Source organism: Lissotriton vulgaris, chromosome 9 (assembly GCF_964263255.1).
Source record: "Lissotriton vulgaris chromosome 9, aLisVul1.2, whole genome shotgun sequence".
Taxonomy (NCBI): Eukaryota; Metazoa; Chordata; class Amphibia; order Caudata; family Salamandridae; genus Lissotriton; species Lissotriton vulgaris.
The window spans coordinates 471942025-471967539 of NC_141697.1; the positions used below are offsets into that span (position 1 = coordinate 471942025).

Here is a 25515-nt window from a genome sequence, read left to right on the forward strand (position 1 = left end):
TGGTTACACAGGCTCTGGCAGGTACTAGGCATGGAGAAGATGTCGCTCACGGTGGCTGGGAATGTTGACCAGTTTGAAGAGCTCTGGCACCCCTTTTTGGCACTGCTGTCCACGGAGTTTCACGAACTCACATGTCCACGGTACCTGCGACTCCTTAGGCTGACACCGCCGGCGGCTACAGCGGAGTGAATGTGCGGGTTCGGGGGACTGGGGCTGGGGGTGGGGCGTGGGGTTACATGCTTTTAATGCTGATTTTCGGACGGGGATGTTGGGGTATTGTTTTCTTCTTTTTCCTCCTTCGCTTCTCTTTTTTCTCTTTTTCTGGGGACGGGGGCTTGGGGGGATGGTGTGCTTTCTTCTCTACTGTAATGCGGGACGTTATTCTAGCTCTGCCTTGCTTGGGGAGTGGGGGTCTCCTGGGGGGTCATTCACAATACCTTATTGCTTTATGACTTATGCCTTGTTACCCTCTGGGGCTTCCTGCCTCCCTCCTTTTCTTCTGAACCGCTGCAACGTTCCGCTTCTTGTACTGTGTATTCGCTTGACCTCCTATTCCCTTCCCCATGCTCTTTTTGTACTTTAATAAAAATACTTTAAACCAAAAAAAAGGAGGTCAGGTAAGTATTCCAGAGTCTCTAAGCTTCCTGTTTCCCAGGAACACATTCAAACGGGTTTATCCGAGAGCCAGACCACCAGTCTGGTCCATTTTTTCCCCATGTCTTGAGACTTTTGGCCTCTTGAGAGGATGATGCCTGGCCCTAAGGCATTGGACCACTTAACCACAGCCTGCTGTATGGTTCATGATAACAGAAACTGGATTGTTGTTGGGCACTCAATACATGTGGTTCAGTGACTGATACTGAGGAATCAGAAAGCAACCCTCACCAGATGCTACATGTCTGTTTCTCTACCTAGGCCCCAATGGCTAGGGAAGGCTTATGTGGAGGAACCGTGGATGCCATAAGGGCATAAATGCTTGGCAGACTGTCAGAGCTTTAATGTATTTTATTTTTTATTTCTTTTTTTGAAGCTTATAAAGCGCGCGGCTACCCGCAACGGGGGTGTCCCGGCGCAACAGATTTAGAGCAGCAGGGAAGTCTAATGCAGCGAAAGGTTGGAGAACAGCCAGGTTTTTAAGTTGCGCTGAAACAGAGATTCAGATTCGGTCAGCAGCAGACACAGTGGTAGGCTGTCCCACAGCTTGGCAGTCACAACGGCAAAAGCTCTACCCCCCATTCTGGAGCGGAGGAAACGGGGAGGATGAAGAAGACGGAGGTGATTGGATCTAAGAGCTCAGGCAGACTGAATAGGCTTGTACAGACAGCATTTACAAAATATTGATTATGACTGCATGGTAACACCTGGACATGGAAGTCAACAAAAAGGTGTACAGAGTTCCCCACAGAGGGTAGACTTGGGTAACTAGGAGAATCCTCTCTCTCTGTGAGCGTATATGACAGGGAATAGGCCAATCCCTTAACGGAATTGAGGATGCCTCACACAATGCAAAGGTTGGACGACTATTGCCATCCCACCCGATGATCGTACCGTGTCATCATTGGCTTCCTGCTCCTGCGGCAGGCTGGCGGTGCAATGCCTGTCGGGTAGCACCAGGTGCTACACTTTGGCGGAGTTCTTTTATTCCTTAGCCAATGGGTGCATGTGTGTGAGGGGCCAAAAAAGGAGAAAAGACAAGTAAAGGTGCAGTAGTGAGCGTGAGTGAGGTTAAAAGAGGTCAGTGGAGTCCATTAAGAAGACTTTAATAACATGGCTCACTGCCTTATTAAAATTAGTGCAAATGAGGGGTACTGAGGCGCAACAGTTAAGGTCGAGTATACGACCTGAAACGTGTCGTGGGATCAAATCCTACGTAGATTCCCAGCCGGCTGTCCTGCGAGTCTTCTGCCGTGGGTGGGGTAGGTGTCTACGGGCCCATAGCCAGAAACCAACCAGGTGACTACCACTTAGTTCTGGCCCCACGAGGACAGTACGAGGATCCCATCAAACAGAGACCGCGGGGTGGGAATCTACGTAGGATTTGATCCCACGACACGTTTCAGGTCGTATACTCGATTCTCTCAATTTTTGGGGGAGTCGCAGCAAGTTGATGAACACTTAGGTCCTGATGAATTGCCCGATGGGCATGAAACATGTCGACCACACCACAATTGAGGGTTGAATGAGGCCATATCACCTTAACTGTTGCGCCTCAGTACCCCTCATTTGCACTAATTTTAATAAGGCAGTGAGCCATGTTATTAAAGTCTTCTTAATGGACTCCACTGACCTCTTTTAACCTCACTCACGCTCACTACTGCACCTTTACTTGTCTTTTCTCCTTTTTTGGCCCCTCACACACATGCACCCATTGGCTAAGGAATAAAAGAACTCCGCCAAAGTGTAGCACCTGGTGCTACCCGACAGGCATTGCACCGCCAGCCTGCCGCAGGAGCAGGAAGCCAATGATGACACGGTACGATCATCGGGTGGGATGGCAATAGTTGTCCAACCTTTGCATTGTGTGAGGCATCCTCAATTCCGTTAAGGGAATAGCCTATTCCCTGTCATATACGCTCACAGAGAGAGAGGATTCTCCTAGTTACCCAAGTCTACCCTCTGTGGGGAACTCTGTACACCTTTTTGTTGACTTCCAAGTTTTAGGACATGTACATTGGACCCCGATAAATATTGTCCGCCCCCTGTTCCCTCTTTTTGTTGCAACACCTGGACATGTGCAGATCTTTTTGATTTCTGGCTGGTGGAAATCCAGAAGGGACTGAGTCCTGAGGAAATGGAATGTTGACAGACTTCTGAGAGCCTTGCAGCTAGACCCTTGCACTAGAAGACTGATGCAAACTCTTGCTATTCAAGATCCTGACTGGCAGTGAAGTTTGCAGGATCACGTACTCTGGGAGAGGTCGCATCTCAGGTGCCTGGTAACTTCACAGCAACAATGCTGCAACTGCCTGATCTAACAGCGGATTTAGTTATTGGCTGATGCGTTTCTGTATAGGACGCTAAGAGACAAAGAAGCCTCAGATCTGCTCTCACCAAGATCCACAATAGAGGCTGACACATCAGAATCATAGTCCGAATGTTTCAAACTCATTGCAGTGGAGAAGGCCCAGAACAAGACTGTGTACAATGAATAGAAGTGTCTGGAAATGAGTAAGGTGCGACTTTGGCTCATTTGGCAGTGCACCCCAATGATGCACCAAGAGGGTTTACCATCATCTGGAGGTAGTCTATAACTGACTGTGGCAAGCAGGCCTTCAACAGCCAGATGTCAAGGGAGGGGAAACTGGTATTTCTGCCCTCCAAAGGAGGACAGCAGCCATTGCCATCACTTTCGGGAACACCAGAGGACTCTGGTGAGGCAGAAGGGAAGCACATCAAACTAAAAATGCTCCTGGCCTACCTTTAACCACAGATAATGTCTGTGGGACTAAAGGACAGGTATATAAAAGAAAGCTGGTCAAACAACATCATCCAGTCGCCTGGATCCGGAGCAGAGAGGAACTGGGTCAAAGCGAGCATTTTGAAGTTGCCCTTCCACAGGAAGGTGTTATGGAGCAGAAGGTCCAAAACAGTCTGGAGACGCTCACCCTTCATTGGCATATGGTAATAACAAGAATAACAGCCCTCTCCTCATTCCGAGTTAGATACCCTCTCAATAGCACCCTTTGAGTAACACATGCTCATTGTACAGCAGAATGAACAGGTGCTCCTCTGAAATTCGCTCAAATCGAGGGGAGGGTATATTTAGTAGGGGCAATAAGAAATGAAAGGTGATGAGGGCCTTGTTAAAAAGCAACAAGGGCTCAGAAGTAGCTGGCCCAGGCTGCAACACTACTAGGAGTTTGTTTTGGTATCAAATCACTGAGGGCAGCTGCAAATCCAGAACCTCATCTGCCCTCAGACCACCACTGCAAGGGAGGCGCTTTCTTCCACTGGTGGCCCACGTGACCTCAGAATAGGTGCCACTGGCCTCTTGCAAACCCATGGAAAAGTTATCACCTGTGCCGTGAGAGGGAGAAATCCACCCCTATCACCATCATCTATAAATCCTTGTTTGTCCCTTGATCTGAATCATAGCCAAAGAGGTATTGTAGTCTCTGCTGGCGTATTGAAGGCACCGGGTCAGAGTCTGGGTGTATGACAACTGGTTGCACTTTTGTAATCTGATAGCAAGCTATCGGTCGAGATCTAGCCAGAGCCTGGCTTGTGTGATACATCAATATCAGTACTGAATTTCCTTCCAACGCTGGTGTGCAGCTTGACCTCCCGGTCCCGGAAACCTTCAGGTGCATGAGGACACATCTATCTTAGGGCTTCGAGGCGTGGTCAGAATCCAGGCACCAGACACATTTTGTGTGGGTCGCTGACGACATTAGTTTTCTGCAGTTTTGGTATGGGTTAATGCCTGCAGTTTTGGGTGGCAACATAGTTTCCTAGCACACTGTAATTAATTTTTAAAGTCATCAAGAAAAATGACAAAATTCGGAGCACAGCTCCGGATCCACACCAGAAGGGGCGAAAGGAACGAACATCAGCACACAGAGGTGGTACTTATTTGAAGCTAGGCAATGTCACTTCCAAATTAGTACGGAGCAAACGCAGAATTGCACTGCGCCACAGAGCTCCGGGCAGGAGCACTGCTAGGAAAAGTGTCCGGAACAAGCATGAGGAAAGGATTCTGAGGTGAGTAATCTGCAGTCAGAAATATCCATCAGAAGTGACCAACACTAGGAGAGTCTATATGTGACTTTTTTACAGAGGACATTCGTATTCAGGCCTGGACTGTGTATGTACTCTGCCAATGATAGTTTCGGTAGAGAAATCTAACTTGGACGCCAAACCCACATTCAAGGGTGGAGACTAGCTTTATCAGTTTCTATAACAGACCTGCAATATGGTGCACAACACCGAGACTGCCTGAATCTTACAGTGTTTAACAACAGGTAGCAGTGGTTACAAATGTGTTGCATAGCCCCAACAATTTTCTTTAAGGGTTTACATTATAGAGAACCAAGTATGGTTTGAAGGGGGTGCTTCCTACCTTTACTTTACTCATTTATAGAGCACAGGCGAATCATCCCCAAGGGGATCTCTCGGCACTTTGAGAAATGGGTACTTATTTGGCGTGCACGTCTAAAACAGCCAGGTCTCTAAAAGTTTCTTAAAGCTGGTTAGCTCACCGGGGTGGGGGGGGGGTCCAACTACCAATTCAGATATGTTGGAGAAAATGGCATCTAACGTGTGGCCTGCACTATGACTGGGGCCGGTGACTTTTAGTGATAGCGCGAGAGATTCCATCGCTGCCACTAAGCTGGCAGAATTTAAATTAGAGAGAAGCTCTAAATGATGGTTCAGATCTCCAATTAATAGAAATTTATTGGAGTTCAAAATATTTGAAGCCAGTCGGTCTAATAATGAGGTACAGAACACAGTCTTATTACCACCGGGAGGGTGATATACTAGTGCACCTGTCCATTCAATGGCTTGGTCGCACTCTACTCTGAATATTAGGAGCTTCAAGTTGGAGGAAGAGACCCTATCCAACGTCCTGATATAGTAGGGGAGTGGAGCAGCAGATGTGATTCTAGCTTCCACAGTGAGGCTTCAACTCTCTATTGTATATGAGGGCAGATGCTGGTGCACACAAAACACATTATATTTTAGTAATACTTAAGATCAAATAGTCCATAACTGCATATTTCTTTCTGTGAAACTTTTTATTCTGTGTCACCATCAGGTCACAAGTTAATGTTCTTAGAATGCTACAACCAACACATGTTTCATACTATTTAAAGGCTTGGTAAATGTGTAGAAGTTTTTTTTTGTTAACATAGTTTTATTGATTTTATACAGTATGACATAGTAATACAGTGCCGCAGCCAATGGTACACTGTTACACTATTTCAGACTTTGCGTACAAACAGTTTCAGCAGTATCCTACCATCTGAAATAGCCGATACAAACATACAGTAACCCTCAATGGGCATTTGCTTTTCAAGATCTACCATTAGCATTGGCTGTTACAGTTGCATAATTTCCAGTAATTCAAATAGGGAACTTAACATTTCTTAACCGCCTACCCCAAACCCATTCATCTGGCTCAACCCCAGATAATAGGATCCGGGCCGGGGCTTTACCTTTCGTTCATGTAAGTGTCACATTGGGTCGTTTTAGAGGTGGTAATCGTGTTGGACAAAACGGTAGTCAGTGCGTGTCAGTGGGGAATAACTACAATGTGAGGCGGCAGGGGGAGATACGTTCAGGGGCGGATTGGCAAGGCGGGCATTCGGGAATGGGCCAAAGGGCCGGTGCCTCAGTGCCCCGTTTTTTTTCCTCCCCTGTCCCAGTCCACAGAGAGTGGACTAGGAAAGGGGAGAAAAAAAAACGGCCCACAGAGTGCACAGAGACAGAGACTGAGAAAATGAAAGCAGCCTCGCTGTGTGGCCGGACACCGATTGTCAGCTGTGGGCTCTCCTTCACCCCTACCCTGCCAAGCAATCAAGCTGAGGCTGGGCTGGGGAGGGTGATTGTTTGCAATAATCGGCCTCCCTTTGAGCCATTTGCACCTCGGCCCCCTGGCGCCCATGCAGCCCAGAAACGGTGTTAGTCTTAACACCTCGACCACAGCCCTTCACATTCAGGGCATAGTGGGCGAGGAAGAATGGGTCTTGCTGTGGGGGCCTGGTGATGTTTGGAATTTTTTTGTTTTATTTATTTATTTACGCGATTTTATATATCGCGGACTTTACCTGAAGGTGTCGGAGCGCTTCACACTAGGAACAGCAATAATACATGAGGAGAAAATTATAAGTGGACAAATTACAAAAGCAAACGTTAAGTTACATGAATCAAAAGTGACAATAGTGAGCAACCAAAATACAAGAGGAGCAAACGATACATTACAGGAGGAAAAAGAGATATGTGTGCAGGTTACAAAAGCGTACAAAATACAAGTGGAGGTATAATACTACAATTAATGGCAGACACTCCAGCACAAGAACAAACGTTACGTAGGCAATGGTGGCACTTGTGCCAGTATCTAAAGCAAACAAAAGTGAGAGGTAGCAAACAGTGTGTTACAAGAGAAAAGTGACTTGTGCAAGTTACAAAAGGGTACCATACACAGGTACAAGGGTAATACTACAGTAAATGGTAAACACTCAAACTGCCAGAACACACTGGGAAGGCACTTCCTATGCACCAGCTTCACCTCTGGCTATCTGGCTATCTGGCTACCTGGCTACCTTGGATGACCCAGAAAGCTGTGTTTTGTGCTCCCCTGCCAGGACATTTTCCCAAGGCCTGGAGGGTTGATTAATTTACTAATTGCAGGGGCCTTACCTCTGTTCATGTGCTCCTGAGCTGAAGGTCTGGGGAGGGCTGAGTAGGTTAGTAATAGCAGGGGCTTTGCTGCTTTTCAGGTGCTCCTGTGCTGGAGGGCTGGAATAATTTTGTGACAAAAAGGGGCCTTGCTATTTTTTTTAGTTGCTCAGCATGTAGACCATTGTCACCTTGGCCCTGTGTCGTGTGCAAGAACAGTATCCTCCCACTTTCATTCCTTGTCTGTGCAAATGGTGTTTCATGAAAGGGCACGCCCCTTGAATGTGGGCCACGCCCCTTAAATATGGGCAACGCCTCTTGAATGTGGGCCACTTTGTTCGTCAGTGCCCGGGCCGAATTGTGATCCCAATCCGACCCTGGATACGTTGTGTTTTATGTATCGAGGGGCGTAAAGAGGTCAATAGCCTTGAGTGACTAACATCTGGTCCCATTCCATAGAGATGGGTGTTTTACGCACCCCTCGAATTCCTCCCGCCTGATAATAGCGCTCTCTGCTCCACCCCATTGGACCATCTCCCTGTGCCAAGTGGCTAGTGTAGGGGGGAAGGCTGATTTCCATCTCATTGTAATAGTGCATTTCGCAATGAGGATGGCCATATCCGAGAAACAGAGTTGTACTTTCTGTGATATCGGGCGTCGGCGTAGTCCCAGCAAGCAGCTCGCTGTTATTTCTCAGCCAGGGGTACCTGTTGTTTCACCCACTATTTGCCCAACTGTGGACCAAAACCCTCCCAGGCGTGGGCACGTCCGTAACATGTGTAACATGGTCGCATCCTCCGCTTGGCATCTAGGGCAACGATGTGTACCTCAGGGTATATGCAATTAAGTCAATGTGGGGTGAGGTATGCCCTGTGAAGGATCATATATTGTGTACTTTTGAACTTGGCATTACGAGACACCTTTTTGGGGAATTCCAGGAGAGAGGACCATTCCTTATCCGTTAGGTCTCTTCCAAGATTCCTAGCCCATTTTTCTCTTAGAGCCGTGAGAGAGGTCCCTGCCTGTGCCCGGACGCCCCTGTATAGCCATCTGATTAGGTGGCATTCTTCACCCATCAGATATACGGCATGTGTCAATTCATGAGTAGGCGGCTCATTCCCGTCTGGGGACCAGTACTTTTTAACGTATCAGGTGATGGTTACGTGTAATGTAAACAGGGAGCGAGGGACTCCTTGGCTCTGAGTGAAGTCCTCGTGGTCCGCTAGCGTGCCGTCAATGAATAATGCTCCAACTGAGGATACCTCTTCCCGTGTCCAGTGGGAAAGACTTCGCATGGGGATTAGCCCTGTTGCGCTGGGGATTCCAAGTAAGGGAGTGTTAGGAGCATATGGGAGGCTTTGTCTGGTGTATTGTAAGGCCCTTTTACAATAGAAGAGCGCCATTTGGAGCAGAAGGGGAATATCAGAGGGTGTCTTACTCCTGGGCAATAACAGGGTGTGCAGAGTGCCCCGGCCCAGTGATTGTAATGTGCAATAAATTTCGTGTAGCTAGTGGCCTGCTAGCCAGTACGATGACCACTGCAGTTGGCTAGCTAAGCAGTACGTGAGAAAATCTGGCACTCCTAGCCCTCCTTTATCTGACCGCAATTGCATCTTGGCCAGACTCATCCTTCTGCGCCCCTTTCCCCCTGGCTGCAATTGCATCTTGGCCAAACTCATCCTTCTGCGCCCCTTTCCCCAGATGATGTCTGAATGGAGAGAATTTTAGTGTCTGAAAGGTAGGGGCGGGAATCAGGACCGGAAGGTTCGTAAAAAAATATAAAAGACGTGGGAGAACCACCATCTTGGAGATGGCCATCACCGAGAAGGGTAGGGATATCCAGAAGGCAACCTGGGTCCGTAGCAATCTGATCGCTCTCATCAAATTGCCCTCTATGAGATCTTGTGGGGCCCTGTATATCGGGATACCCAGGTATTTGAAGGTTTGTGGGGTGAATGCTAGGTTGAGCTGTCCAAACTTGACGGTTTCCGGGCACTCCTTCAGACAAACAAAGAACGCCTTTGATTTCTTTTAATTTATGGCCAGCCCTGATGTGCATTTGAATTGTTGGAAAATGCTCGGGATGGGCTCTAAGCCATCTGTCAGGTCATGGATGTATAAAATGAGGTCATCAGCATATGACTGTATCGTGCCTCCCAGTCGGATCCCTTTTTTCTCTGCTCCTTCCAGAGTTTGAATGCAAGGGGCTCTAGAACTAGCACAAATAGCAATAGCAGGGGGAGCCCTGCAGGGTATCTCTTGCCACTTGGTAGGGATGTGAGATATGGGACCCAGTGCGGACTAGGGTTGTGAGGGCCGTGTATAAGAGTTTGACCCAACTTATGTATCCCAGTGGAATGCCAAATTTGTCATGACCGCTACCATTAATTCCCAATTTAAAGTGTCAAAGGCTTGCCGCAAATCAAGGGAAATGCATCTAGCCTCACAGGAAACCTCGGGGCGGCCTCCATGATACAGTGTAAGCACCTGATGTTCAGGGATGTGCTGCGGCCTGGGATGAAACCGCATTGATCGGTGTGAATTAGTTTTGGGAGGTAAGGACGAAGTCGGCGGGCTAGGATCTTGCTGATGATTTTATATTCGGCAGTAAGAGTGATAGCGGGCAGTAGCCAGTCATGTCTCGTGGATCTGTGCCCGGTATAGGGAGGGAGGTGACCAAGGCCTGCATGGTGAAAAGCGGGAGGGTACGGGTCTCTAGGGCTGATTGATATAAGCGTTCCAGGTGCGAAGTTAATTTGTCTGCGAAGGTGTCGAAGAATTATGTCAGGAGACCATCTAGGGCGATGTTTTATTATCAGGGAGTTCTCGGGTAGCCTCCTTGATTTCGGCCCGAGTAATGAGGCTGGATAGATCCTCCTTGGCAGCCACAGTCAACCTGGGGCAGGTTAAGTTATCTAGGAAAGCTGCCATGGGCTCTGGTATTATATTATTGGGGCACTATATAATGTCTCACAATAGTTGCTGAAGACAAGATTTATTTCATTTTGTGTGTGTACTAAGGTGCCGTCCGGCAGTGCCACTTTGTGTATGGGGGTAGGAGGGGGTGCCTCTCGTAACAATTGTGCGAGCAATGTTCCAGATTTACCTGCCTCTGCTTGTTTGTGTTGGGTGAATGACAGATAATCCATTACTCTGAGCTGCTCCAGGAGTTCAGCGTGTCTTTTTTTCCCTTCTCGAAGGTCCTCTTGTTTGGAGAGATTGTTACTCGCCTCCAGCTCTAGTGTATTTAAAGTGTCCTCTAGTGCTTTTAGGTTTTTATGGATCTCTTGATGGGCACCTACAGTGGCGCTGATAGCAGTGCCCCTGATCACTATCTTGAAAGAATCCCACTCTATAAGGAGTGAGGAGGCTGAGTTGATGTTCTCTTTGAAATAGTTTGTGATAGTCACGGAAAACCGTGTCCTCCAGCATCTGCGTCCACAACCTCCAGGGGTGGGGATTCTCCCCCACACTAAAGTGATTTCCAGCGGACTTTGTTCGGAGAGGGTTTTACCTAGATATGTAGTGTGGGAGATTTGGGGTGTGATAGGCAGGGAGCAGAATATTCTGTCGAGTCTGGTATGCAGCTGGTGGGTTGAGGAACAGAAGGAGTAGTCACGATTACTTGGATTTTTAAGGCACCATACATCCTGTAGTGGCCAGCTCTTAGCCCATGCCCGTAAGGATTCCGCTTGTTTGATCGAGGCAGCTCCTCGAATGGGGGGATGGGGGGGGGAGCGGTCTAATTGGTCGTCTAGGTTTGAGTTGTAGTCACCTCCCAGCACCCATGGGAAGCCCACCCAATCCGCCAACTCTGCATTGAGGTTTGTTAGAAATTTGTCCTGCTCGTAGTTGGGGCGTATATACTGCTGATGACTACACGTGTGCCATGGACAATCACATATCTGCCCTGGGTGTCTGTGCATTGTTCAATAGCCAGGAACGGGACCCCGTGTCTATACCCATATAACTGTTCTCCTCACAAATGCGGAGGATGACGTGGTGAAAATTTGGCCCCTCCATTTTTTGAGGAGTTTAACTGCCTTGGAGTCAGTGAGGTGGGATTCTTGGATCAAGGCAATCTGTGCCTTTCGTCAATTCCATTGGGTGTGGTGGTAAATGTGTAGAAGTTGTGTTTTTATATTATTGAAGTAAGTAGTGATTTTGTAGGCTATTAAGTAATATCCAAAGGTACACGAAAGCATCTGATGGAGTGACCCAGTGTTGTCATTAGTAATAGGGCAATAGTAGTGTGTGCAAAGACTTACTAGAACGGGGCTCAGTAGTCGAGTCCCAAAATAGTAAATCAAGGAGTATATATAGTAGGCCGTCTGTTAAGTATCATGGTGTGTACAAGAGTAGAGGTGGCCACTAAGAATTTGATGAACATGAGACAACCATAGTTCCTGCACCACACCATTTTGCAGAAAAAAAGGGAACTAGTTTGGGAACACTATCGCATGAAGGAATTAGGGTGTCTTGTCTCATGCAAATATGTGTTTTTGGTACCATCAGGCAAAACTGTGAATGAGCTACTTTTGAAGCAGTTTTCAGGACACCGGTAAGTATCAGAGTACTACTTAGCTGAGTTTGGGAAGCAGCCAGGACATAGGAGTAACTGTGACAATACTTTTTATGATGGTGTATGCGTAATCTTTATTACATGGTCACATAATACAATGATATATAAATCAATAATACCATCGACCACCGTGCCCAACTTAACTCCTTCACACTTCAAATGAGCATTGACTTATTAGTCCTTCAATGTTTTGTATTCTACCCGAAGGACAAAGCCCATTTAGTCGAGATGAGTTGTCCAAGTACCAGGCAATCCCCATCACCTGTGATATCTGCCCAGTGCTCCGTCCTCTCAATAGTAATCTTCGACCTTAAAGGGGGTCCTACTGGCTGGCAAGGACAGGATTAGATTTCACACAGCTCTACCAGAAGGTCTGTACTAGAGGAGAAATCAGTCATGTGAAAGACTGCCACCTCACCAAGGAGTTCTGATCCACTCAATAAGGTCAAACTACAACCCTGAAAAATACATTTTACCTTTAACCCCTTCACTGCAGCGGCTATTCCGCCGCAGTGCTAAGGGGGCGGGGGGGGGGGGCCGCGTGGCGTGCCCATGCTGGTGACAGAACCGTTCCGTCACCAGCCGCGGTCGCGCTCTGCTCATGACGGAGCGGTTCCGTCACGGGCCCGCCCGCTCAATGGAACGCTCAGCGCAGGCGCGGAATTCACGCCGCGCAGGCGTGCCGAGCGGGCCGTGACGGAACCGCTCCGTCATCAGCACAGCGCGACCACGGCTGATGACGGAGTGGTTCCGTCACCAGCAGGGGAGGGGTTAAACAAGCCTGTGTAGCTGACTCATGAATAGATCATTGTACCTAGGGTGAAGATAATGTAACACCTGGGAACCACACTTTCACACAAAACTAAGTCACACAACAGGTAATCCTATCCATCTTAAAAGTAAGAGAACCATAGCAATAATTACAACTCTAAGTCCAAGTGGAATAAAGAACAGTAAGCTTTTAAATACAAAAAGAAAGTGCTATGTGAATTGGCATTTGTTTTTAAAAAAAGCCAGTCCAGATAGGGAACAGCACAGTGTTGGGTATAAAGCGGGAGAAGGAGAGTGGGCAGAATAGGGTGATGTACATAAGAAGGTGAAAGATGATTGGAGACATGCATAGTTGAATGAGCGGGCGATGGAGGACAAAGATGCTTTCTTGTTGGTGGGGCAGCGGTAGTCTTTGAAGCGATTCGAGTCAGTTCCTCTGTAGAAGGCAGGCCTATTGAGGAAAGACTGGTACCTGGCGAGATAGTGCTCGAGTGCCCGAGTTTATATCACAAACATGGTTTAGTGTAAAGCCCATCTACTGCTTGAATGAACTTTAAGAGACTTGCATAAAAAATTAAAAACGGGCGGTAAAAATAAGGTTCAAGCAGAGGGCTATTTGTAACAAAGCAGTTTAAAGGCAATTCATTACAACACAATTATAATCACCTGCTGAATTCGGATTTTCCTCTGACCAGCTGTGAATGATGGGGGGTCGCATTCCTGTTCCAAATCTACTTTCAGAAACTCGTCAATGGTCAGTTGGCTGGTAGGCGTGTCTTCAAATTCTGTAAGTCTAATCAAACAGGAAGAAACCGCATGTTAAAAAAAAAACTTTGAAAATAATAACTTATCTGTCACACTGTACCGCCTTAATTAAAAGAGTTGCAGAGCTGAAGTTTTTAAAACAATATGTTGACGGGGTTTTTATTTTTGGAAAAATGCCATGTTGATATTGCATACCTATAACAGTTTTCTTCCTGCCACGTAATCGCTAGAGTATTGACAAAAAACACAATGAGAATCAAATATGTTCACCTTCCAGGTTTACTGGTAACAACCACCACGGGCAAGCGTTAATGTGATTTATAAAGCGCACAAATACCCGGAGGTGTCTTGGCGCAAAGCAAATTAAAAAAAAACCAAAACACTGACTAAAAGCAGAAATATATTTTGATCTAAAAAAACACACATTGCTATAGCAGGCTCTGGCACTGATGGCAACTAGTTTCTGTGTGGATGTGCTCCTTGTGGGAGAGCAGAGTGAGGTCAGTCACAGTGAAGTTACCCAATGGCTGACCCTCTGCTGTATGCTGTAGTGGGTGGAACAAATATGTAAATGACACAACAACAGACCAATGCAGTCGCAGTTGGCATTTAACCCCTTCCCTGCTGGACGGTTTCCGCCCCTGTGCGGTAAACAAACGAACAGGGGCGGGCCATGACGAACCCCAGCCGTCATCAGCACACGAGCACCGTAGTGCATGACGGCTGGGGTTCGTCACCAGCATGGAAGGGGTTAAAGGGAGTGGTAGGGCAGGCAAATGGGTTAAAAAGAAAAATAATCTGTTACCTTGAACACTGCCTCCTCCTCCCTGCTCGTCCCCCTCCTGCAGCTGCAGTCCAATACGGCCCCCAGTCATCTGCCTTTACCAATCCTTGCGCTGCTCTCACCAGCCAGAGAGAAGGCCCAGGATTGGAGAGAGCGGCCTCTCTCGCCGCTCCTGAGGACACTGCAGCCCTGCACTCACTTTAAACCTGCTGTCTTAGGACAGCTGGGTTAAAGCTTTCCAAAGGCGCATGTCTGGCTGGCCATCCTAAGATGGCCGGCCAAAGTGACATGCACACTTTGAAAAGTGCCCAGGCAGCCCACCCTTCTCCATGCTGCTAACTCACCAAACCCCACCTGTCCCGTCCCTCGGTTCGGGAGGATGAAAAATAAAATGGTAATAACATAACTTCATTACAATTTTATTTTCATCTCTCGGTCTTTTGGGGGCCATTCAGGTATCAGTGCGACGCTCCTCCGCTCTCACGGAGTCGCCGTCCTGGACCAATGACTGAAGAGGGCTGGCTGAAGGACTCTAAGTATATCTATACTACTATTATAAAGGAAGAACTTTGAGGCGGGTAAACACGGGAACCACAGCGCCAATCCACACACCCGATACATCGTTGGAATCCTCAGGGTGTGCAGATGGACATAGGCTATATAAAGTTAAAAAATACGTTATATTTCAAAAATTGACATTATAAAAAAAGTAGTCCCCTCGAAGTAGCGCTGGCCGTGTCCTGCGTGCTGACGTCAGGAGCGTTGGACATGGCATGGGGGAGCGGGGGAGGAGCGGTGATGAGCGGCGAGGAGCGGTGGACTGAGGAGCGGCTGCTGAGGTAAGGCAGCGGGGGTCGGGGCAGGCGGGGGACGGGGTGATGTAAGGCTCCAAACTACCACGATCACGCTCATTAGTTTTACCTCAAACACTGCTCAGGAAGTTGAACTGCAGAGCGCCAGCGTTTCAGCTTCAAGGGTCATTAGGTTGACACGCGGGCATTATGTTACCATGCTGGAATCTCGGCACGCCAAGCTCCATCAAGGGTAAACCCCGCTCAAAGAGACCCCACAGGTGAAAGTGATCCGTCAACCTCGGAGCCGTGTTTAAATGTGCCCTCTTTTCGTGGTACTTTTCATGTGGACGGGGAAAGCCAATAGCCCGAAGCACACTGCAGTGACTATCATATGTCGCCTTTTTAAGGCTCTGGGGGACAAGGTCGGGGCAGGCGGGGGACGGGGCAGGCGGGGGACCGGGCAGGCGGGGGACCGGGCAGGCGGGGGACGGGGCGGGTGGGGACGGGCAAAGCAAGAAGCCCAAAGGAAAGCCAGGAAATCTGGTTCGGTTTATCCCCACTCTAAACACATGGAAATGGTAATCTCCAGGCGAAGGCTGGAGTAATAGCTGCAATACAGTGTGACGGTTCTACATTATAGTGCACTGCTGTGAATATCATATGTCGCCTTTTTAAGGCTCCGGGGGACAATGTCGGGGCAGGCAGGGGTCGGGGCAGGTGGGGTACGGGGCGGGCGGGGTCCCGAAATGCTGGACAATGTCGGGGCAGCCGGGGGTCGGGGAAGCCTGATTGCTCCCGGACAAGGTCGGGACGGGCTGCTAATTATACATACAATTTAAGTGACACCAACATTTATTTGGCTAATTCCAGACCTAAAGAAGATAGGAGACAGAGGCAGACTTGCCATTAGACAAGCAGGGTGACGTCACATGGGTGGGACTGCATTACAGGCTTTGGGGTTGCTATCATGTTGGTTCAGCCCATGTGTTCCGATTCCCTTAATGAGGTAAAGCTGTGGTTAGTACACCTTCCGTGGTGCTCCCTCCCATTTATCTTGCATCGCTAGCCCTCACAGGCCCTTTTGCAAAACTCATGTCCACTGAGTGCAGGACCGTTCCAGGGAAATCCAACCTATACCGCTTAAGGCTTCTCAGCCGGTCTCTGAGAAAAAGTAATGATTTCAAAAGGTATGAACAACGACTTCCACAACAGGTTATATTTTTTTTATACTATTCTTTCATACTCTTAAATACTGCAGGTGGAGGGCACCAGCACTAATTTTTGGGGACCGGAATTTATAGGATTCACCTGCAGATAACTTTAAGCTGCCTGTAGTCAAAGACCTACTATCAGGGATAAAGGGCAGATCAAATTATACAGCAGGGCTGCAAAATTATGCGCAAGAAAATGCAAATTATGTGACGTAAGAAAGCACATTTTTTTTACAGTATTAATTCCTTAGTGTTGACAAACATAACACTGTCTGGGCAAAGGTTTTACCTTACTAATACAAGTTTAACACCTAAATACAGCAATAAGCAACTGAAAGGTCACCAATCAACATGTGTTAAGACCCTTGCACAGCCAAAAAATAAGTGGAGCTGTGTTTTAGTACCTACAAAACTTGGATAGATAGTGGAACCTTCTTACTGTTAGCACCTAACCTACATTTACTCCAATAATAAATCCCCTTCAGTCTTAATAGGGATTACGTGTGCACACCGAAAAGCACCCACCATCACAGTGCTTGTTCCTACTGAAACTCGACAAATTCAAATACCAAAGCACGGACGCACCACACCACAGAACACAATTCCAAATGGAACAAATATAAGCCCAAATCCAAAAGATATCGAAAGCAGGCTCCTCGGTTTTGATCTCTTTATTCCATTACGTGGTAGGGAAAACAGACCGATTGTCTGCAAGCCTTTGAGATATCAACACGTGGAGCTAATCCTGGCGTTCATGCGCAAACAATCACATCCTCTGGAAGACCAACAAAGTGTACATCTCCCAAGATTATTGCAAAGAGACGGTCAATATGAGAAAAAACGTCCTTGCCCTTCGATCACGGCTTCGTTCACTCGAATATCAATATGGCTTTGTTAGCCCTGCACGCTTTCGAGTAATGATTCAAGGAGTACCACAAATTTTCACGGACCCATTACACCTAAAGAAATTTCTCGATGGCCCTGAGGACTCAACAATGGATACTGCCACGGCGACTGACGTTTCCTATATCGGTTAGTTGATAATAAGAAGACAGTGGACCATGGTGTGGTCCCAGGATGGTTTTGTAGTATGCTGCCTAGCTCATACTCCAAGAGGCATGCTAATCTTCAGTTACTTCATTGTCTTATGTTGCAGCCATGGCTATCAAAGTGGTAGGACATACTTTTCCTTACTTACTTATTAAAGTCCCTGCGTGCCTAAGATAAAACTCTGCAATGCTCGCAATGGGTGAAACGGGTATGGTCACAATAGGTGCTAACACGTAATGGTTATGGTCACAATAGTTGCTAACACGCAAGTTTGTTTCAAGTCCTGTTAAAACCTGATATCAGATTTGTCCTACTATCATATACATAAGCGCTATGTCTCTACTAGGACACTAGTCTTAAATTCTATAAAAATAACGCCATGTTCCATCTTGTAATGGTGCTGTTAGGATCTGAAGAGATTGTTTTGTACGCCTGGTGCAGGTCCTGACACTGTTAAAATACGAACTGCTAGCTATGTAAGCTACCTTGAGGTGATGTGCCTATAACATGTTCCTGATGTTCCAATGTTCCTAGGTTCCTATTATCTGGTTACGTTCGAATTGTATATTTTGGCTTATGTAAACAGGTTAATATGGTTAATCGCCACGGAGGAGAGAAACTGGTTTGGTTACTTCTCCCTGGTCGCCATGTCCTTAATGTACTTTTTGGGAGGGGAGGGTGGGTTTGGGTTGTGGGTGGGTTGGATGGGGTTCTTGGTTACATTAGTATTTATAATTTTTCCCTTGTCTTCAGCTTTATTTTTGCTTCCACTCCCCCCTCTGTCTGTATCCCGGCAGCAAAGTTCAACAACTCAGTAGTGAAGACGGTGCTCATAGCGGGTACATGCACACTCATATATTCATATTGTGGTGCCTTGACCCTACCTTTGTTAGGAATATAATACCCAGCATCTGTCACATTATATGTAACATGAGGTTCGGCATATCATTCCCATTCATCTCTTATGGCAACAAATAGACAGGCTATCAAGATAGCATCCCTTAACGTTAAGGGAATCAACCATCCAATCAAAAAGAGGAAAATCTTAGACTACCTTAACAAGCAGAAGGGGACATCATACTTTTACAAGAAACTAAAATCGATTCGCAACAATTTAACTCAATGAAAAATAAATGGTAGAGTGAGGCAATTGGGCCTGATGCCTTGGGGAAAAAAGAACGGAGTTCTTACACTCATTGCTAAAAGAGCTAACATTGATGTTCTGCTAAGCATTGCTAATACCAAAGGTAGATGGGTCTCAACTAAACTGTCAAAGGATGGTAGAGAATTTTATGTTACCAATGTTTATGCGCCCAATAAAGACAATCAAGGTTTCTGGAAGGAACTTTGCACCCACATCGGCACGATACCAGACACAGTGACGCATATTTTAGGGGGTGACTTGAACCTTCCTATGGACCCTATCCTCGACAGGGACTCACGCTGTCCCTTTCGTTCAACCAACTCACATAAAGCACTCCTCAACCTCTGTAAGCGCTTCAATCTGGTAGACTCATGGAGATTGATGAACCCAACAAGTAGAGATTATACATTTTACTCCCCACCACATGGCTCATACTCACGCATAGACTATTTACTCACATCGGCTCACTTCACTGCAGACATTGAGGTCACCTCAATTGAACCGTGTGTAGTTTCCGACCACTCATGCATCACGATGTCTCTGGCAGTAATTAACGGGGTCAAAAGGTCAACTCTATAGAGATTCAATAATGCAGTATTAAAAAAGGCTGAAAACAGGGTGGCAATAGAAACAGCCATCAATGACTATCTTACTCATAACAAAAAGGGGACACCACGGACCTTACAAGTTGGGAGGCCCTAAAAACTACAGTCAGAGGTGTGTTAATTAAGATAAGAGCTGCCATGAATAGGGATGCTAACTCCGCCCTAACACAGCTAGAAGAAGAAATAGCAGCTTTAGAACAACGGCATATAGTTTCTAAAGACGCCTTGGTCCTCAATGATTTAATGAACAAAAAGTACGAATACAACAAAATAATCAGCGAGAGAGCAGGGATTTGGCTTCAACATCAGAAAAACTTCAGACTGTGCCACACCAACAAAGTGGGTAAGAGCCTTGCATCTTACCTGAAATTCAAGCTGCAACAAACTTCCATCAAGAGTATTGTTGACAAACTAGGGACACCACACTCAGACCCCAACAAAATTGCTGAAATCTTCAAGGATTTCTACAATGATCTATACAGTAAAAAAAAAACATTGATGGATCCAAGTTGGGACATTATCTAGATAAATGCAAACTCCCTTCTCTTCCGTCAAACGACCAAACCGAACTAAACCGCCCCACATCCGGGGAAGACATCAACTAGGCCATTAAATCCCTCAAAACTGGCAAAGCCCCGGGCCCTGATGGATTTAGTGCAATGTTCTACAAAAGCTTCTCAAATGTCCTAACGGAACCACTTCAGGATTTATATGAGCAGTTTGCCACAATTGGACAAATCCACGGCACATCTGCAGAGGCCATTATTGCAGTTCTCTTAAAAGATGGGAAGGACCCCACGTCTCCGAAAAACTATAGGCCGATAAGCCTGATCAATCTCGACTGTAAGATCTATGCCATGATTTTGGCCAAAAGGATCCAAAAAGTGCTGCCCCCAACTGATCCATCCAACGCAGGGAGGATTCCTTAAAAACAGATTATCCAGTGATAACACACAAACCCTTGCACATATCCTAGAAAAAGCAAAATTGACTAACTCCCCCACCGTGGCCGTGACCTTAGACGCCGAGAAGGCCTTTGATAAGGTCGACTGGGCATACCTAGAAGCCACCCTACATACATTTGAATTGAGAACCGACTTCATACGTATGGTGATGGCCTTATATGCTAACCCTTCGGCAAGAGTAAGGGCGGGTGGATGCCTCTCTAACTCCTTTGAGTTGAAACAAGGCACAAGACAAGGCAGTCCCCTCTCTCCCTCACTGTTCCTTCTAGCGATTGAGCCCATCTTGTACTCTCTACGAAACAATGACCTAATTAAAGGTATAGATTTCGGAGGTGTCACAGTCAAAATTTCGGCTTACGCCGATGACGTTTTGGTGGTCTCCGAGAATGCGGAACTAGCTATCCCGGCCCTGATGTCCTCTATTGCGGAATTTGCAGAGGTGTCAGGATATAAACTTAATAAGGATAAGACGGAGGTAAAACTGCTTAACAACATAGGTGATAAAAGCATCCTGGGTGACTCCGGACTGTGCTGGCAAACGAAGAGCTTTAAATACCTTGGCATTAATTTCGAGAAAGATTTAATCAGCACTCTTAAAATTAACGAGCTTGCCTTATATAAAAAGATCTCCTCACTATTAGACGGGTGGTCCCCAAAATTCTTGTCCTGGTGGGGCAGAGTGGAAACTCTGAAAATGATGATCACGCCACTCGTCAATTATTTAATAAGCATGTTACCTATGTTATTGTCTGAGGACTTCCTCACCAAAATACATAAGATTCTTAATGTATTTCTGTGGCAAAATAAGAAACCAAGAATCTCCTTACGTAAACTCCAACTGCCAAAAGATAGAGGCGTAGGCTTACCAAACTTCAGATGCTACCAGACGGCCTATTTATGCAAGCAGGGAGCAAATTGGTTTCACAACTACCAGGAATACACTCCTGTATGGATCCAAGTTGAAAAATCTATCATTAATAACCTACCGCTTCCCGCCATAATGACGATGGACGCCACAGCCTTTCCCCATTCTAAGTATATATTCCTTAATACTAAAAGGGCTCTCCTCAACCTAGAGAGACACTGTAAGGCAAAAATAAAGTTTTCCAAATCCAATTTAACATCGTTTTGGTTTAACCCGGCTTTAAAAGATGAAGGCCAACTCCTCTTCTGGGAAAACTGATCCAAGAAGGGAGTGAATTTACTAAAAGATATTTATGAAGGATCCACACCTTTAACCTTTGCCACCTTACAAACACGACTTGGTCTCCAACCACTTGACTTTTACAAATTCCTACGCCTCAAAGCACTTGTATCTGCCAGAGCCATTCTGCCACAGAACCCTATACTCTGCCATAAACTAATCCAGCTCATGTCAAAAGGTCATATGGTCTCAAAAGTTTACAAGATCCTGTCTCCTATGCCTCAGAAAGCACATAGAAAGTGTGAACGGGATTGGGAAAATGAACCCAACTCCTCCAATATGGCCTTTGACCGGGATAAAATCCACCTCACGCCTTTCTACAATAAAATATCCCCGATAATCTCACAGACTAAATTTATGTTGATAAACAGGCCGTACTGGACACCAGAAAAACTCTTCAAACTCAAACTCATAGATAACCCCATCTGTTGGAACTGCAAGTCAGAAGTGGGTAACCTAGCACATATGCTCTTCCACTGCCCGTTATTGCAAACGTTCTGGGATGAGATCTATAACTATATCCAACTTACCTTCCACTATAGGCCACCCAGGGAATTCACATATGTCCTTCTGGGGGCGATTGACCAAAACATAACGAGAGACCACGACAGACACCTACTAGACCTCATGATTATACTTGCATGCAAGGTTGTACTCAGCAAGTGGAAGAGTGCTCCTGATCTTTCTTTCAAAATTTGGCAGGAGAGCTGATAATGAAGTCCTCCATTCATCCCCTTGGCAAAAACCTCATACCAAATTGGGTGAGTCTACTTGACTCAATGGAACTTTGTTACGATCCGCCTTAGGCAAACTGTCTCGCACTACGCCTGTGACAGCACACTGATTATCTACACCTGTTCTCTGAGTGCACAGTCTTCTTCTTCTATGCACACTGTTTAATGTCATGTTGCTGCTGCCTAGCCCCCCCTCCTTCCTCACCCTTCCCCCCCTATCCTTGCCCCACAGCTCCAATATATTACGTATGGATGGTAAGAACAATGCTTCCAAATGTCAATTGTCCATTAAGGGCCCACTGAATCTACCTCTTAAGTGCTATTGTATGCTGAACATAGTATCCTCCCGCCTACAATACCGTATGTGTCCAACTACACATTATTTTCTGTCTCCCATTTTTCGGTGTGCCATCCTTATGCCTTATATTTGTTTCTGTGCTTTATTGTAATCGAGCAATTTTATACTTTTGTATCTTTTGTACCTTTTGTATTTTTTCGTATGTTTTGTATTTGTATTCTCAAATAAAAAAGATTTGAAATCAAAAAGATTCACAGACTTCATTACGTCTGCGGAGTAATCGGGATATGTTGCGAATCTGGCGCCCTTGAGAGGTTGTGAGGTTGGGGTAGAGTCAACAATGAAGGAGGCTGGTGTCTGCCGAGGCGGGACGGCGTAGAAGGCGCCCTTCACTTGTCAGTTTCGGCTGCAGTTTCCGGCAGGCCCGGTGGCTATGGTAGAACGGGTTACACATTAGCCCTGTGCTTCCAAACTCCCAATAAGGACGGAGTCCAGTCCAGTGTATATGAAAAAGGTTATGGGCTGGCTGAGTCAGAGTTTTCAGAGTTTTCATACCAGGCCAGTATGTGCTACTAAGAGGCCAGTAGGGCTGGGTTAGAGTCAGTTCCATAACAGGCCTAATCCTCAACAACAGCAAGCAGGGGTCTAGCAGACTGGTTTACAGGTGCGTAATATTCTAACGTGCAGCAGGTATAGTGGCACTGGGGACCAGAGGTGTGAGGGCCCATTTGTACCTCAATCACAATCGTCTTTTGCAGTCCAAGCAGAATGCAGGTCGGCCCTGTTTAGGTGTTTGCCTTGGGGTCCATGGCACGCTTGCTACGACACTGATAGTTCGCACGTGAGCCAATGGCTTCCTCCACCTTCCCATGAGGCCGGTCTCCCCACAGTTTTAGGGGTGTCCAGAAATGTGTTCGCCGGCATACCCGTGATAAAAAAGGAGTTTGAGGCTGGTGTGCTTGTGTGTGGGAAGGTCTGTGTGCTTATTATTGATTTTGTCTAAATTGACTGACCTTCGCTCCACGTTTTTGTCAGCGGCCCGAGGCCTGGCTTAAGGTTGCTCGTTGCAAAACATGAAACCGGTTTCTGTGGTTAAGAGACACATGCTGTTTGGTAACACTGGCCAACTTTTATCTGCCACAGAGCACAGTTCCAGGACTAGGCCCCCAGCCCACTCTAATTTGAGATGTTTGTATGGATGGCAACTTTGTGAAATGTTTTTGTAAAAACGCAAGTACAGGCCTGTGTGCAATAAGCTGCTTCAATTGACTGTTAATGTTAGGTCGCAAAAACGGGTGCAGGCACTGGTGTTGCTCAATGACACCTTCAGCTGTGGCTATGGAGCAGGGCACAAGTCCTAAACAAGCGCTCGCCAGGGAGCCGCGGCACCCGCGTTTTACTTATAACATTAAAAGTAAAGCGCTGGTGCCTCAAGTATACCAAAAGTAAAGAAATAGAAAAAACATCTATTTCTTTTGGTATATTCGCGGCACCTGCGATTTACTTTAAATGTTAAAAGTAAAGTGCAGGTGCTGCGATTATACCAAAAGCAAAGAAAAAATAAGAGCTTGCCATGACTTAGTCTTTACTCTTTTTGAGACGGCTCACTTGGACGGGCTCGTCTGACTTCCTTTTGGCGTAAAAGGTTTCTTATCTTTATGGGGCCATATGCAAATCAGGGTCAAGACTTATTTGCATATGGCTGGGTTCAAACTGGAATGGCATGGTGAGCAAACAAACAATGGATTTAGGTCCAGATCTCTGCACTGGGGTTAATGTATGACATTGTTCTGCATTTTGTCCATCAACTGTTGTTTTTGCATTTGTCACCCCAAGTGGGATGGGTATGGTCAGACTTGAGTCTCATGCTCTCCATGCCACTGGAATCAAGTTATCCTGGCTGATGAGGGCTGAAGGCCCGAAACCTGTCCTAGGATGCTTGTTTCCAGTCCAGGGAGGACCTGGCTTGGCAGTTCGGGCTGGACTGCTCCCATGGCGCACAGGGTGAAGACTGATATGCACATGGCTGGGTTCAAACTGGAATGGCATGGTGAGCAAAAAAACAATGGATTTAGGCCCAGATCTCTGCACTGGGGTTAATGACATTGTTCTGCATTTTGTCCATCAACTTTTGTTTTTGCATTTGTCACCCCAAGTGGGATGGTTATGGTCAGAGTCCCATGCTCTCCATGCCACTGGAATCAAGCTATCCTGGCTGATGAGGGCTGAAAGCCTGAAACCGGTCCTAGGATGCTTGTTTCCAGTCAAGGAGGACCTGGCTTGGCAGTTCGGGCTGGACTGTTCCCATGGGGCACAGGGTCAAGACTGATTTGCCTATGGCTGGGTTCAAACTGGAATGGCATGGTGAGCAAAAAAACTATGGATTTAGGCCCAGATCTCTGCACTGGGGTGAATGTATGACATTGTTCTGCATTCTGTCCATCAACTGATTTTGCATATGGCAATAGTACCTAAGGCTGAAACCTCTAGTATTTGTGCGAATGCTTTGATGACAAATGAAAGACGCTGAAGCCGTTGACAGAGTAAAAGCGAATACTAAACAGGGTTTTGTAGGGAAACAGATTTGAAGGGAATAATTCCAAGTTTTCCTAAGACAGAGAACTACCTATGTGCTGTAGGTGTGGGTATGCAGAACATTTGGCATTCACCAAGCCATGCTCTGGAAAGAAAGTTCAGTGTGGCTCTTGTGGCATTGTGGGTCACAAGATTAAGGAATACAGGAAGAGATACAAAGCAGTAAAATGTGTACAGGAAAGTGTAGATTTTCAGAGTGTAGTTACAAAAACGTAATTAATAAAGTAGGCACTAAATTGTTTTCTTTCAACATTGAAACAGAAGTTTATGGGGGTGAAAAGTTTGAAATGTTTGGATATTGCTGGCTCGGGTTTGAATTTAAGAAACTAGGTAAACTGCATTTCAGAGAAAGGTCCATCTGTTCTTGGATGGAGGGATCAGAAAAACGTACATATCATACTAGATCCTAACGGCTTACAAAAGGCTTTGGCAATGGATGAGGGTACATAAATGGGTGAGAGTCTATTGAAGAGTTTTCCTACTGTATTTCGCAAGAAGATCAGTAAATTGGAGGAATCGGAGAATAGAACAAGACTCAAAGAAGCTGCATTACCTAAAATTCAAATGGTTAGGAAAGTACCGATCTCTTTAAGATTTGGTGTTGCATGAGATCTGGTTAAATGAGTCGCTGATGACATTATAGGACCCATAAAGGCATCAGAACGGGTTTAACCC

General features: G+C 46.4%; 1 protein-coding gene across 2 annotated transcripts in view; it reads right to left on the reverse strand.

Annotated features, from left to right (window-relative positions):
• Positions 1-25515, reverse strand: part of BRF1 (BRF1 general transcription factor IIIB subunit) — a 1205829-nt gene that overhangs the window by 405961 nt on the left and 774353 nt on the right. For both annotated transcript variants that reach the window (XM_086937923.1, XM_086937924.1), the window contains exon 8: positions 13358-13484. In XM_086937923.1, coding sequence (XP_086794049.1) covers positions 13358-13484 — 127 coding nt within the window. The remainder of the gene's footprint in view (positions 1-13357; positions 13485-25515) is intronic.